The sequence below is a fragment of the Leptopilina heterotoma genome, unplaced genomic scaffold (genome assembly GCF_015476425.1).
Source record: "Leptopilina heterotoma isolate Lh14 unplaced genomic scaffold, ASM1547642v1 Lhet_66, whole genome shotgun sequence".
Classification (NCBI taxonomy): domain Eukaryota; kingdom Metazoa; phylum Arthropoda; class Insecta; order Hymenoptera; family Figitidae; genus Leptopilina; species Leptopilina heterotoma.
In genome coordinates this window covers 210,999-226,297 of record NW_025111153.1, presented here as the reverse complement: position 1 = coordinate 226,297, position 15,299 = coordinate 210,999, and the positions used below count along the sequence as shown (strand labels likewise).

Genomic DNA, 15,299 nt, shown 5'->3' with positions numbered 1-15,299 from the left:
CTTCGTAGGAATTTTTTCATTATTTCTCCACATTTTAGAAAAAATAAAATTAAACTTAAAATAAATTTAATACAATGTTACTGAATTTCAACTTAGAAAATATTATAAAAGAAATGTTTATTTAAGATCTAAAGGAATGTAAAAAGGACGTCCAAAAGACGTTTTAAAGACGTACTTTAGACGTCCTTTCTTATGTCTTTTAGACGTCTTTTGGACCAGACATAGAACGTCTTTTAGACGTTTTTTAGTTGTCTTTTTGATGACTCAGAGACATTGCCATCATTGTCCCCGAATCGTCCGCGGACAAAAAGGGACGTCTTTAAGACGTCTTTTAGACGTCCCTTTGCCCACTGGGGTATATTTAATATTGTAAACAATAATGAGTATTTGGCCTATTTAATTATATATTTACAAAAATAATTAAAATCCTTATTAATAAAATCAGATGTCTGTCTGTACATTGCTTAAAACTTCAAAATGTTAACATGATTAGTTATTATGGACATCAGAGATTCCAAAAATGTTCTTAAAAAATTTTATGTATGTATGTATGTATGTATGTATGTATGTATGTATGTATGTATATGTATGTTTGTCTGTCACAAAAACTTTGTACCCCAATCACACAAAAACATGTGAATCGATTTAAGTCCAACTTGGTAGGTTATTAGGTATTGACCCAAGGAAGGTTTATAAATTTACAGATTTAAAAAATATTAATTAGAACGGGAGATATTCAATTTTTTCAAAAAATTCAAAAAATCGAAAATTTCAAAATTTTTTATTTTTCATGGATTGCTTTTGAAGTTTATATACTTGAGTATTATATGTTATTTAGTCACATTATAGCATAACTTTGCAAAAAATAAAGTCCTATAACTAATATGTAAGTATAAAAATGTTTTCAAAAAATCGAAAATTTCAAAATTTTACATTTTTTTATGGATTGCTTTTAAACTTTCTATATTTGAGTATTACATGTTATTTGGTCACATTTTAGCATAATTTTTCAAAAAATACTATTCTACAACTAAGATGTAAATATAAAAATATTTTCAAAAACTTGAAAAATGGAAAATTTCCAAATTTCACAATTTTTAATGGATAGCTTTTAAACTTTCTAAAAATGAATATTATATGTTATTTAGTCAGATTTTATCATAATTTTGCAAAAAATACTATCCTACAAGAAATATAAAAAAATTTTCAATATATCAAAAAATCGATACTAATTACTATATGAAGTATAATTCAGTAGTATTTTTGGAGTCTCTGATTAATATTTTGATGTCAAAATAGTGCAATTCAAAATTATTTATCAAATCAATCTAATATTTTCAAGAAGTTCAGAAATATTGAAAATGGAAATTTTTTATGATTAAAATGATTTCGCAGGATGTCAAGAATTGTAAGTCACCTGTGATACAATACAAGCATATTATGCCACTAGGCAAAAACTTACATGTTAAAACGTTTTTTCATTTTAACTCTAGATTTAACTTTAAGAGATGTTTTGAGCAATGTAAAGACAAAAGTTAACACGGTGTCTATTTTTGTTTAACAAAATTCCCTGCTTTGTCCAAACTTTTCACGGTTTATCTCTTTTTTGTCAAATTTAAATTTACTTGATTTTATCCATAAATAAATCTACAAATGGCTATAAAAATTTACTTATTTTATGAAAATACTGTTTCTTAAGTTCATATAAATATAGATTGTATTACTTGCTGTCGTACAGTTTTCTGTTTATACTAATACATTTAACTGGGTATCTACCAAACGGGAAAAACTGTAAAAAGCTGGGAATATGCCGAACCGGGAATTTTCCTATCAAATTAAGAAAAAGTTTCATTATATTAATTCGCTTTTAAAAAATTGCTTTTTACTTCAATTTTTATTGATGTATAATATTTATGAAAACAGACCCGAGTCAAAATTTAAGCCCTACTTTTAGCCTAAAATTTAGGTCTTATGTTAGGTTTTAGCAGTCGTAACGTAGGGTCTACTTGCGATACAATTAGTTCCAATTAGACTCTACTATAACTCCAAAAACTGTATGGAAAATTTAATTTTTTTAATACATTAATTAAAGTACTACAAATTGATAAATATTGTTCTCTGCATTTGAATTGGTTAAAATAACTAATTTGATAACAAAAAGTCAATCACTGATTCAAATAGTAATATTTTCCTACTAAAATAGCTATAATGGTAACTAATTATTATTTTTTTCCGGTCAAATTAAATTCCCTAGCTATTTCCTGATTTTCCAGATTGGTAGAAACTTAAATGTATTGGTAGAAACTAAAACCCGTCGAAGACGGGTACGACAGCTAGTTACATGAATAAAATAGTTTAAAAACAAAAATACTGAAACCTTTTTCAATTTCATAAATATTGTATTTTCTTAATGATAGAAGAGACGTAATTATTAGGTTTTTTAATTGAAAGGTATGTTTAGATTAATTCTCGAGAAAATTCAGTAATTTACGATTTCACAGTTCGGATAATATGTTAGTAGTTAAACTTGTTTTCCTTGAATTTAAAAGAGTATGTTTCTTCCTTGCTTGACGCACCAATAAATATAAATCGTTGTGCGAACATCTAGTCTCTCATATTCTTTTTAGTTTCGTTATATTCTGCAATGAAATAAAATTAGTTATATAATTTTTTCTTATTCTAAACTATATAAAGCATTATTTTATTAATTTTCGACAAAAATGAAATTTCTTATCCAAATCAATTTTATTTTCGTAATTCTTTCCTTAGTTTCCAGTGACGAAAAAATTGGTAATCCAAGTCAACAAAGTGTAAGACGCTTTGATACTTCTTTAATTTTATTAAAGCGTGTCATTTGTAGATAAATAATTTTTCTATTACGTATTCTTCGAAACACGTTTAAAGAAACTTTTTTCGAGCAAGAAATTTTTTATACGTTTTTAATAAATACCATTAAAATATTTGATGGTTTATAATAAAAAATTTATTATATATATGTGCTAAAGCTTGGATTTTTTAAAACTACAAATTTCTCATAGTTCAATATTATGCAATTAACATTCTTTGTTTCAGTTTTTTTAATATAAATATATAAACAGTGAAAATTAATATTAAAATTTAACTATTAAGTACACATAAATCTTTAGTGTTAATGTAATATTTTAGAAAGAACGTTTACTTTGTTTTAGAGTATAAAAGAAAAGAAATATATTAAAAATTAATTATTTTAGCAAAATGATTGTCCGAAGAATATGGTTCAGCTTCCGGAGTCTGAAGATTCAAAGGAAATGATCTGTGATTGTCAAAAGAAATTTTTGTATCATCGAGATAGCGATTCTTGTCATGAGGCTTACAAAAGAGGTCCTTGTCCTTCGGACCACCATTTTGTCCTTCCAACCGATGAGATATCAGCAAAATGTGTTAAAAATCCATGTAATGAAGATGGACTTGTTTATTATCAAGGAAGTTGCAATAAGCTCGGACAAAATGGACCACCCTGTAAAGACAATTCAAATTTACTAGATGTCAATGAAATAAGTTTTGAACTGGAGTGCAAACCGGCATTCTTATTCGACAGTCGTCTTAATGTACACAAAGTTACTAACGAGTGTCCTAGAGGTAGTCGTAGAATATACTCAGGAAAATGTAAACACATTTTTCAATAAATAATAATTATGAGTTACATTATAAAACGAGAAAAAAAACTGTGATCATAACATATTTTTTCCCCTCTCAAAATCATTTTCCTTTGATTTATTCTTTGAAACTAGCTTGAATATTGCAGTTTAATATTGCAGAGCTTATCATGCAATACTTTGTTTTAAAATATTGTTTCTTTGTCCACTGTTCAGATATGTAATTATAAGAAAAGTAAAAAAAAAATGAACTAGAGCAGAGGTAAGTTATTACAGATCTTGAGTGTGTTTTTTTTTATTTGAAGTTGAAAATGAATTTCAACAGGTTTAAAATTTAAAATTCTTAAAAATTTTAATTTATATTGAAAACTATAATATTATTATTAATTTTCTTTATATATAATTTAAGTCTTAACAAAATTTAATTCGTATTTGATTCAAAATTATAAATCTGTTTAATCTAACTATTAAAATACTTTTATAACAGGGTATTGAATACGTCTCGACTTCAGAGAAACTTGTCGTTAAAAAAAATATTCATACCAGTTGAAGATTGTTGCAGTCAGAAATGTTTCACGAAAATGTCAACTTCATTACAAGAAAAATTACATTCAAAATTTTGGAAGTTCGGAAATTATGATAAACAAAATGTATTCCTTAGCACACTTATAAAATGTAGAGATCCTAAATCTGTTGCTGGTATAGAAGCTCCTCGATTAATTAAGTGTGGCAATATTATTTTCCGACTGATGAGACAAATATTTTAGTCTGCAAAATGTTTGTATGGGTGATTCTCCCGAAATACTCCTTTTTGTGAGTTACAAACAGAAAAGAAAAAAAATTATTATTTATGGATTAATGCAGTCAATTATATTGAGCTTTCAAAAATCTACCACCTCTATAGCATGATCATGCTAACGTTTAGCTTTTAAAGTATATATTTTAAATTAAAATTTACAAAAAAATTAAGAGGTTAAAATTTGGCGCCGGCGTTTTTTATTATATATATTTTTCTATTTACAAAAAATTATTTAAAAATTATAATTTATTAATATTATCTATAAATTTTATAGATTTTGAAATACTTACAGTTATCAAAAATCTCTTTAAACAATTGTCAAAAATTATTTTTCATACATTTTAGGTTCACTTTTCACTGGCAGTTTGTAAACAACCGACAATCATATCAATTTTTAATTTTTATTCAAAAAAGTGAGAGGAATGACGGGTGAGAGGAATGACGATTTCAACATTTTTTAATTTTATTTAATTGACAAATAATTTTCCTCCAGCTTAGAATGCCCTATCATGTTTATAAAGGATAACTTTATGTGAAAAAAATTTGCGATCAATTTATATATATTAATATTGTTTTTATTAGGGGTGAGAGGAATGACGCTTTAGGTTGTGAATCTCTGCTTATGTCTCAATTTAAATTTTTTTAACGCAAAATAATGACATTTTTTAAAAAGTAACTTAAGAAATTAATATTAGAGATGTTAATTTAAATATTGATCAGAATAATTAAGCAATATCTCTACCCAAAGCAAAAATATTGGATAATATTCAACGAGTGAGAGGAATGACGCGGTACTACATGACAAATTTCATTTTCTATATTTAAAAAAACTACACGACATATTTTATTTATATTTTTGAAAATTATTCTTAAATATCATAACTTTTAGAAAAAATTAATAAAGTACCAATTTTCATGTTTTAAATAATTGTTTTACCTATTGAAAAAATGAAAAGCACTTAGATGACAGGTTAGAAAATCGATTTTGAGGTGGTAAAATATTTTAAAAATGTATTAAACAATAAAATTTTACAACTTTTTCTTGCAGAACATTTAGAAAAAGTGATAAAATAGGGAAATATGACTTGGTATTTTCCCAAATGATTATAATTATTTAGAAAATCTTGATTACATGCAAAATGAGGTTTTTTGGAGAATCACCCGTATACACTACTTTAGAAGTTATTTGGAATTTTACAAATTAAAATATTATGCTAATGTTTCTGGAAGACATAATTTATTAGACTTATATTTCACGACTTATAGTAAATTTTTTTAATGTTAATATAATTTACTCATTTTGACTACTAAAGAGTGATATTTGTAATTATTGCTATTTAAGCTATAAGCAAAGTGTGGAATCTGAGAAAATTTTAAAACATAAATAGTCAGTTTTAGAGTTAAGACATTAAAGAAAGAAATATTTTCAGAAAAGAATGTTCTCCCTTGTGAGTGTGATTATGCACAAAACATGCCTCTGCCAAAGATTCTAGTGTCAGAACAATTTTATAAAAGATTTTTGTGGCTCTACCTATTTAATGCGCATAAGTAGTCAGTTTTAGAGTTAAGACATTAAAGAAAGAAATATTTTCATAAAAGAATGTTCTCCGTTGTGAGTGTGATTATGCACAAAACATGCCTCTGCCAAAGATTCTAGTGTCAGAACAATTTTATAAAAGATTGTTGTGGCTCTACCTATTTAATACGCATATATTAATTGAAGTCGGCTGGATTCACATGCCTTTAAATACGATAGGAATTTAGTGTGGTGGAGAGTCAGTTGCGAAGGAGCTTTTTTGTTCTATTCTGAACAACTTCTTCACTGTAAGTTTCTATTTGCTTAAAATGCCTAAAACAATGTTGTAAATAAAGCTATTAGAGCCTTAAGCATGATAATGAGAGTGGGTTCTAAGTTTCATAATCTCCGAGTATTAAAGTACTTCGCATTTGTTCAACCTCTCCTTGAATACGCTTCTGTCATTTGGTCACCTTAATACTATGTACACAAAATAAGAATCGAACGAGTGCAGAATGTTTTTCTAAGATTCGCTGCAAGACAGGTTGGCATTCCTTTTGATAGATATAACCACGATTATACTGAGCTTAGTCGACTTTTGGATATTCCCACAATTCAGTATAGATTTCATATGAATGACATTATATTTTTGTATAAAGTTCTAAATGGTAAAACTGAAAGCCCTACAATATTATCTCAAATTTCATTGTCAACGCCTATCATTTCTCTTCGTTTTCCATCAAAATTTAAAGTTCAAAACCATCGAACAAATTACGGGGATAATTGTGCTTTAACACGTATATGTCGGAAGGCAAATGCTATACGTGACATTGATTTCTTTCAACCTTACTACAATGTGTTCAAGGGCAAATTAGTAGAGTGTCTACGCAATATAAAATAAGCATTTTTTCTTTTTTAGTTAAAGTATTTTTTTAATTTTGTAATAAAGGGCATTGCCCGTGTATACATTGAAAATAAATAAATAAAAAATGCCCTCAAAAACGAAGTGTTTAAAGATTATGGTGTTGAACTTTTATCGTTATTTAATAAATATTTTTCAGTTTGTTCATTAACAAACATAAGTTTATACAACATATTTTATTCTCGAAAAGGATAGTACAAATTGTATTCATACCAAAAATTTTATTGAAACACATACAAAATTGAACATTTGGCAGTAAGTTAAAAATAACATTTTAATTAGAAATTGGTTTAAGAAATAATCAGTTTTTAAAATTTATTTTTAAAAAATATAAATTTTACATCTTTTTCTAAAAGGTAAAAACTTAAAAAAAAGTTTGTTTAAAGTTAGTTGAAATAGGGACACATATAGCAGGTTCGTTGCGATATCAAAGAGGTTTGCTATATGACAGAGGTGTCCTTTATTTCAACCAAAATTCGGGGTGTATTTTTTTCCACTAATCCAACTTACTTACAATTATTGTACTTTATGAAATTAAACAATATGTTTTTTCATAATTTTTAAATTTGCCATTGTGGTAATTTTTAAGAATCGTGAATTAAAATAAAGAAAATAATTTAATTTTCTTTTTGGTCAGTTACAAAAAACTATAAAATTTAAATTATTGAACTCTATTGAAAAACACGTTTACATCCTAATAGATGAACTCTTCTACTACCAGCTCGACAAACTTTAGCAGGCGCAGTTACAATCACAAAACCGATCCTCCTACATTTTAACTCAAAAGTGCCTTCTTTAGTCGCAGTTAACTCATAGGAATCTGGAGTACATGGCAGTCCATATTCGTTAATTTGATAACAACTACCTTTAAATGGAACCATACCATCTAATGCACATGGATTTGTTTCACATTTCGGATAACCTTCTCCTGGAGTAAATATTAAGTAACTTCCTAGATGACAAGGACCTTGCCTATAAGGTTCATAACAATATCCATTTAAGAATATAAAATCCTCATAACACTTACAGAGATAGTTTGACGGATAATGACTCGAATATAAATACGCATTTTGTGGACAGATTTTGGACGAATTCTGAAATTACATTCGTAAAGATTTACAACATAAAACAGTAATAAAAAAACATAACATTAAAGACCAGAATTACAACCAAGAATGATTTTTTTTAAAGAAATTAATCAAATAAAAGTAATTAGTTGAAATAAGTGACAAACTAATTTTTTCAAAAAATTTAAATATTCCTAAGTATCTTGTGTATTAATATAAAGAGTCCTCTTTCATGCTCATTTTAGATTAAAGTAGATTAATTCAAATTTATAGTACTATTCTGTTTTTAATAAAAGTTACCTGATTATCATTTATTCCTAAATACTTGGAGTCATCACATTGTATTTGAAAATTTTTATTAATTCCTAAATAAGTGTTATTATTACTGCATGGGTATCCATATCTCCACGGATAGTAGCAATGTCCATAATAAGGAACAAATCCATCAATGCGACAAGGATTTCCATCTTCAGGATTATATAATAGATCATCTATACAATCACAAAATTGTTCATACCCATTTTTATTTTCTTCCCAGAAAAATGTCATATTCTTAGGACAATATTGGTAATAACTCTGTAAATTGTAAAATACTAGGCATTATTCTGATATTATCTCGACTGCAACGTTGACTATGTAAACACATATGCAACATCATTGGTAAGTTCTTATATTTTCAAAGTACATGTTGTTGTCAGAAACAAGAACATGAACAAGATGTTGCACAGGTGTATGCTTACAGTACCTCCACATTACTATTTGACTCGTTTTGCGTCCCGAAATTGACATTGAGCTCTGCTACAGTCTAAAATAATTACAAAAAATGTAGCGAATCTGATTGGAGGTGATGGTCATATCGTTGTTAAGGAATTTGTACGATTTTTTGCTAAAAATGCATAAAAAGTGATCGTTTCCTTATAGATGTGTAGCACGCAAAAATTGACCATAATTCAAAATACTTTTTGAAGAAGATTGCTTGACTTTATATTGATGCACATTACTTCTTAAACACACTATATTCTCAAAAGTACCTACATTTTGCTGACATGACAAATAAAATTTTATTTAAAATTTTTCATCAAAACGTCAATTATATTGATGATTTTGCTCACATAAGTTAGATCGAAGACAATGCAGACAATCCCTACATGGAAAATAGTTTCAAACAACATTATCATTTAACACTAAAAGACAAATGTAATTGATATTAATTTCTAGTTATAGGTTTTGTTTCGTTGCTTGCTAAAGATTAAATCATAAACTGAAATCAATATCTCTCTAAGTTAATTTATATTCTGTATTTACAAATAATTTTTGTTATATCATTTAATCTGTTATGACAGTATGCTTAGTAGTGAACTAAGTTTATCAAATATATCTATAGATATGTTGGCTAGCAGATCTTAGCGGTCATTTTTATATTTATATTTCTAAAATTTTAATGATATAATAATTATTTTTTATACACTTATAATGAATAAAGATTCTAAGGCTTTTAAAAAAATTACTAATAAATAATCGCAAGAGGATTATATATAAAAACATTTAATTCTTATTTTAAATTTTTTTATTCATATTCTCATTTCAGTAAATATTAAATTATTTGCAGTGTATAACTGCAGTTACATTAGTGTTGCCATGTGATTTTTTTAAAAACATGTAATATAAAATTAATTTTTTACACAAATAGTATAATTATCAACAATCAGAGTAAAAAAATTGGGTTTTCAAAATTATGTCGCTGTAGAATAATATAGGAGCTAATAAATTGAATAATTATAAGAGCCATAAAAACAATTTATTAATTAAACAATTCACATACATATATACACATTGATTTAAATATTGTTACAAAATGATAAAAAGATAAAATTTGCAGATCTTGACTATCTACCATAAGGCTCATGATATAACTGTCGATAAAAGGTATTATGAAACAATATGTCGAAATTACAGAAATCCCTTCTCCCCGAAAAGTACCTACAGTCAAAATAAGCGCGTATATTTAAAGTCATATAATGACAGTTTGACACAATTAAATCCAACAAATAAAATGTTATTCTTTACTTGAAAACAAATAAAAAATCTTATTTTTTCGCATGGTGACCTTGAACTAAGTTTAAATCAAAGATCAAGCCGAAAGATCACTCTTGTAACAACGACGAAAATCGCAGTAAAATATGTATATTTTGTTGCAAAAAGAAAGGTTGCAATGGTATATAAATGGCTATAAAGCCGATGACAAATGGTTACCAAACGGAATTTGTAGTATGCGCCTTAATAAATTGTATAATTCGAAGAAGACTCAGCAAAAATTATTAGACTCTCCAAATATATCGTTTTTTCAATATAAAAATATTAACACAAGATCATCGAATCAATTATTATGTAAATATTCAATTTGTTAATTGGCTCGGAAATCTCCTGATAATTTTATACCGAGTAAAACTTTAGCACTTAAGGGTAATGCTTCTACAAGGGTTCCAAATAAATTAAAGGTATTTTAATTGCATACTAAGATTTTTTAAGTAATAAATGTATTTTTTATAATTTATAGGGAATGTAAGGTATCGTGGCGGACTTGTCAAATCTGACATGTAACGTCACATCTGAAATGCCTTATCACTGTGGTCGATGTCTTTTGTCGTGTTGACATTTTATATGCAGTAATATTAATGAGCGGACATGTGCTTTATTTGTACTCTAAGTGATTCTGAATAAAAAAGTAGTGAAAAAAGTAAAAAGTGTTATTGGATATTTGTGTTAACAGTGCCAGAGTGAAGATTTTTTGATAATTGAGTCAAATAAATGTATGGAACGTATTATTTAGACCTTGGACAACAGTTATTGGTATTTTACATTTTGCTCATTTTGCGCTGTATGAAAGTGACACCATCATATTTCCAACAATAGCTTGTAAGGTATGATGGCGTAATTTTTACAAGGTACACTTGTGTTCATCGATGCCTTCTCTCAGGGAAGGCACAAATTTGACGAGTTTTACCCACTTTCTATATTCTTTATAGTTCGTGTCAATAATGTCAACAGAATTCTGCTTTTCCATTGGCTGATTTTTTAGGCAGTATAGAAGGTAGGCAAACTTCGTGAAATTAGTGCCTTCTCTGGTAGAAGGCATCGATAAGCACGAGTGTACAGTGTCGGATCATTTTTTTTGCACCAATTTCAATTGTCTTTGCATTTTTTGTGTACTAATGCCTCTTGTGCTCAAACGCAACAATTCACGAATATGTGACACTTGCGGTCGAGAAGTTCATGCTAGTTCCGTTAAAACATTCACCAGCTACTTCACATGTCCAAATTGTAACAATAACTTAAGTCAAACTTTTTTTCTATAATTTAAAATCATAAGTTTTTTCTCTTTTTGTTATTTTTCATCTTTTCTAGTAGTTTTAATAAATGATTTTAACATCTATATAGTATTTTAGTTGAATATATAAATCAGCCACCATACCTTACAACTTTCGAAAATAAAAAAATCAATGTTTTACCCCAAGTGAAAAAGTTTCTGGAAACTAGAACTAGAAATTTCCGGGAGTCACTCTCGAGAAATTCTCTGGACTCTCCCAGGAAATTCCAGGGAATTTCTTAGTAGAGACTCCCAGGAAATTCTCGATCTAACTCCCGGAAACTATTACACGTGTGACGGGACTTTTCTAATCACATGCCAGGAATATCAAACATACACCCAGAATATTCGTGGAATATCCATAATTTTTTCAATATATCCCAGGGATATCTATTTGCTGTACAAATACATCAATATTGACATCTCTACTTCAGATTAATAATTTGGAATCATGTGAATCCGAAAATACTAAATGTGATAGAAATTGAGTCCATGAAAATTATTCGAACTCCAAAATAAATTATTCGTCAAAGACCTCTTGTTTTCATTTTGAAAAAATTATTGTTACAAAATGTTGACTTTAAAATTAGAAGCAATTTCTTTCTTTTACAAAAGATACTCACGAGAATTGAAGGGCTGGCTGCAATAAGGGAACGAACGCGAGACTTGGAAGGGATACTACTAGTCGGCTGGCAGTGACAAGCCTTGAGCCGCTCACTGTTACCTGACTGGTATTATCCATTTCAACAACGCGTTCGTCCCCTTATTGCAGCCAGCCCTTCAATTATTAATGATGACCTATTTCTGTTAGATAGTATCCAAGCAAAATGTACAAACAAACATTTTAAACAAATACATAACATTTTTTCATAGTAAAAGACGGATATTTAAAATTTCTAACTATTTACAGAGGCAATCTATGTCCATATCTAAGAATAATATATATTTTTTTTTAATTTCACTATAAAGTTCTCTTTGTCATGTAAAAATTTTGCTTAAATAGAGTTCACTTCGCCTACAAAAGAGTCAGATATTAGGAAGTATAAATTACATCCAAATATGAAAAAGTATAAATATTACTTCCTGTTGAATACAGCAAATAATTATGAAGTTTATAAAGTGTAGTTTTTGTTTAACATTCTCTGCTATAGTCATTCTTGGAATGTCAGCCCCTGGAAGTTATACTCGGGGATTAATAAAGTACCTAAAAAGGTAATCGAAACTACATCAGGCAATGTTTATCGTTGATGATCAATTTCTTAAGAATTCAAGCTAAAGCGTCAATTTTCTCATCACTGATGTTTCTAAACACTTTCCATCATTTAGTACTAGTTTGACTAATCTGCAGATTGGTTTACAAAAGCACTTTCCACCTTCATCTGAACCACCTAGGCGAACGACGCTATTTATCATGATTCTTGATGACAATCAAAATGACACCTGGGTTCATGTAGCACATACACTAAACCAACTGAAACAGTTATCTAATGGACATTCTTATCCCAGATGTTTGATTAATTTACTTTCTCAAAAAGAAAATCACTTGATCAAGGAAAATCTAACACTCTCATGGTCCGAAGATTTTTTAGACATTGTACATTCACGAGAAGAGCAACAGTTATTGGAATTCAAAGTACGTAGACAACCCATCATGCATGAAATCAATCCTTTTGCAAAAACCTACAGAACTCAAAAAGTAATAGCGCATACAAAATGGTTGTCAAACAAGCTTTTAAATTTTCATGGACAACCCATAAAATTTCTACTCTCAGTACTTATCAGTGCCAGCACACTTTCTACAATCTTACACCAAAAAAATTTGATGTGATCTCAAATCTAATAGATTTACCAAGTGCAGAGAATGGTTTACGAATAAATCCACTGATACGTATTGTGGACTCTGATGTTATACAAGCTGTGATTCCAATTACCTCCAAGTTTACTAAGATTGTCGTAATAATAAAAGAATTCATGTATATGTTGCTTACAACCAGTGTTGCAATTGCTGCTATTCGAATCGTAGCATGGATTTTGAAATTTATTAAGGCCTTTCTCCAATAGGTTCCCAAAACTATGCGTTTGTCTGCGAATGACTGCGTTGCGTTGATTTTAGCACATGTTGCCATAGCAACCGACGCAACGCAGAGTTTTGGGAACCTATTGGATAACCTTTAGAGAAACTTGTCAAACTTTCAACATCATTCAAATTATAATGGGAATGTCGATTACCAGAAACCCTGAGAAGCAAACAGAAAAAATAGTTTTTGGTAAGTGAATGTTGAGTTGCATTGTTTACTCAGGGTACTTGTACTCAGTGATCTTGGACTTCTCTTTGCGATCCGTGCCACAAATTTCAAGTCTCAAAGAACTTACAATCTCATCTCTAACTCTATTTACTAATCCTGCTTTTGAAAAATATTTGCTGAAAAGTCCTATTTCATATATTCGTAAAATAGGCACAAAAATAGGAAATGTTTCTAGCATAAAAAGCAATAACGACTGCTTCGCTTTTTTAAAAAACTATGCAAATGTATCTTGTATTTCGTTAAAGAAATCTATGTAGAAACTTTTTCAACAAGAAATTAAATTTAAACGCAAGAATACTGCAGGAACCTGTGGGGTATTATGTTATTTCCTGGATAGTAAGAAATGGTTCTCCTTATATTGATCGTTTTAATGAAGTGATACTTAGAGCATCTTAGGCCGGTTTATTGCATCAATTTCTGGAGCAAGGTATTGAAAAGCCAAATATGATTTTACCTCCAAAAGAAGTCAGTAACGAAAAATTGCTTCTAATTGTCTCTTACTTGCTAGCTATCGGATACTCTTTTGCAATAACAATTTATATTGTGGAAAATATGAGCGTTATTAATTGAAGTAAAGTGAACTTAATTCGTAAACAGTGCTTTATGTTTACAAAGAAATAAAAACATTCATCGCTAATATGAATCATGTGGTAATCAACGAAAAACCGTTGACTCATTCTTAATTTAAAGACGTATTCGACTATGAGTCAGGCTAAACTTCCTGCTATCTTGGATAGATACATCGACCTCCACGTCCAAACGAACAACGTTAACGTGCCACTGGATATCATAGACGTCGCATCAATGCTTCGGCAATGCTATAACTGAAACGGTTCAGGGCCCATCTTGTCCAGATGTTAGTAAACTGTTAAGGCCCGATAGTTCCTCGATGTGGGAAAAACATTAAGTATACGGAGAGAAATGTGTTATGAATAACGCACAAGACATGTTGGTTTGCTTTTTGCGTAGACGTCTGTACCTAATTTTTCGAAGGCCGGTGCTAACTTTGCACAGCTTGAGCCCACTTGTGCCACAGTTGCTCAATTCCATGAAAAATCATTATGGATTTCTTCCAACTTATGCATGGTGGTGTGTGTGCGTTTTTACTACGTCCGGCTCATGCGCTAAGAGCAACAGATTTCTCTCCGTGTATGAGTGACTGTAAAAACATGGAAGAGTACCTGCGGGCTAATGCATGAACATGTGCATGTTCGCCTAGATGTTTTCGAACTCAAAAACCACTCAAAAATTTACACGTGCATGTTCTTGTGCACGTTCTTGTTCATGTTCTTTGTTCCAATTTCCTTTACAAGTTCACTTGCTAATCTTGTGTAGGTTCGGGTCAATGTTCCTGTACATGGTCTTGTGCAACATCGTGTACACGATCTTGTACACGATTTTTCAGCTGCGATAGTATTAAGAAATGTGGTCTCGGCAGGTCACAAGCGGAAAAGGAGCAGTCCTCAGTTGACTGAAAACTCAAAGAAGAAGAAAAATGAAGCTAAAAAAGCCGAAGAACCAAACACAGAAAGAAGGAAGGCCGCAGAAGAAAGAAACACATTTTTGGCAAATTTTTAGCCTTTGCACTTTAGAATATCGATATGGGACCACCCTCTCCTATTCCGATTATTATTTGAAAAATGTTGTTTCTTATATAAAATATCTTTAAAAGTATTTCAACAAAAAA

The 15,299-nt window shown here is 29.3% G+C and overlaps 2 protein-coding genes across 3 annotated transcripts; one reads left to right on the top strand and one right to left on the bottom strand.

The window, feature by feature from the left end:
* Positions 1 to 2,601: 2,601 nt before the first annotated feature.
* LOC122510076 lies at positions 2,602 to 3,704 on the top strand. Its single transcript, XM_043624485.1, has 2 exons — positions 2,602 to 2,810; positions 3,231 to 3,704. Exons 1-2 carry the CDS (start codon positions 2,721 to 2,723, stop codon positions 3,663 to 3,665), a joined length of 525 nt encoding a protein of 174 aa, XP_043480420.1. The 5' UTR covers positions 2,602 to 2,720; the 3' UTR covers positions 3,666 to 3,704.
* A 3,429-nt stretch (positions 3,705 to 7,133) lies between these two features.
* LOC122510068 lies at positions 7,134 to 9,188 on the bottom strand. Of its 2 annotated transcripts, none has more exons than XM_043624470.1 (4): positions 9,052 to 9,188; positions 8,685 to 8,744; positions 8,240 to 8,515; positions 7,134 to 7,966 (listed from the first exon to the last, which is right to left on the bottom strand). In XM_043624470.1, exons 1-4 carry the CDS (start codon positions 9,115 to 9,117, stop codon positions 7,544 to 7,546), a joined length of 825 nt encoding a protein of 274 aa, XP_043480405.1. In that variant the 5' UTR covers positions 9,118 to 9,188; the 3' UTR covers positions 7,134 to 7,543. The 2 variants fall into 2 exon arrangements, with proteins under 2 accessions (XP_043480405.1, XP_043480406.1); XM_043624471.1 differs by having other exon boundaries at positions 8,975 to 9,182.
* Between the last annotated feature and the right edge of the window lie 6,111 nt (positions 9,189 to 15,299).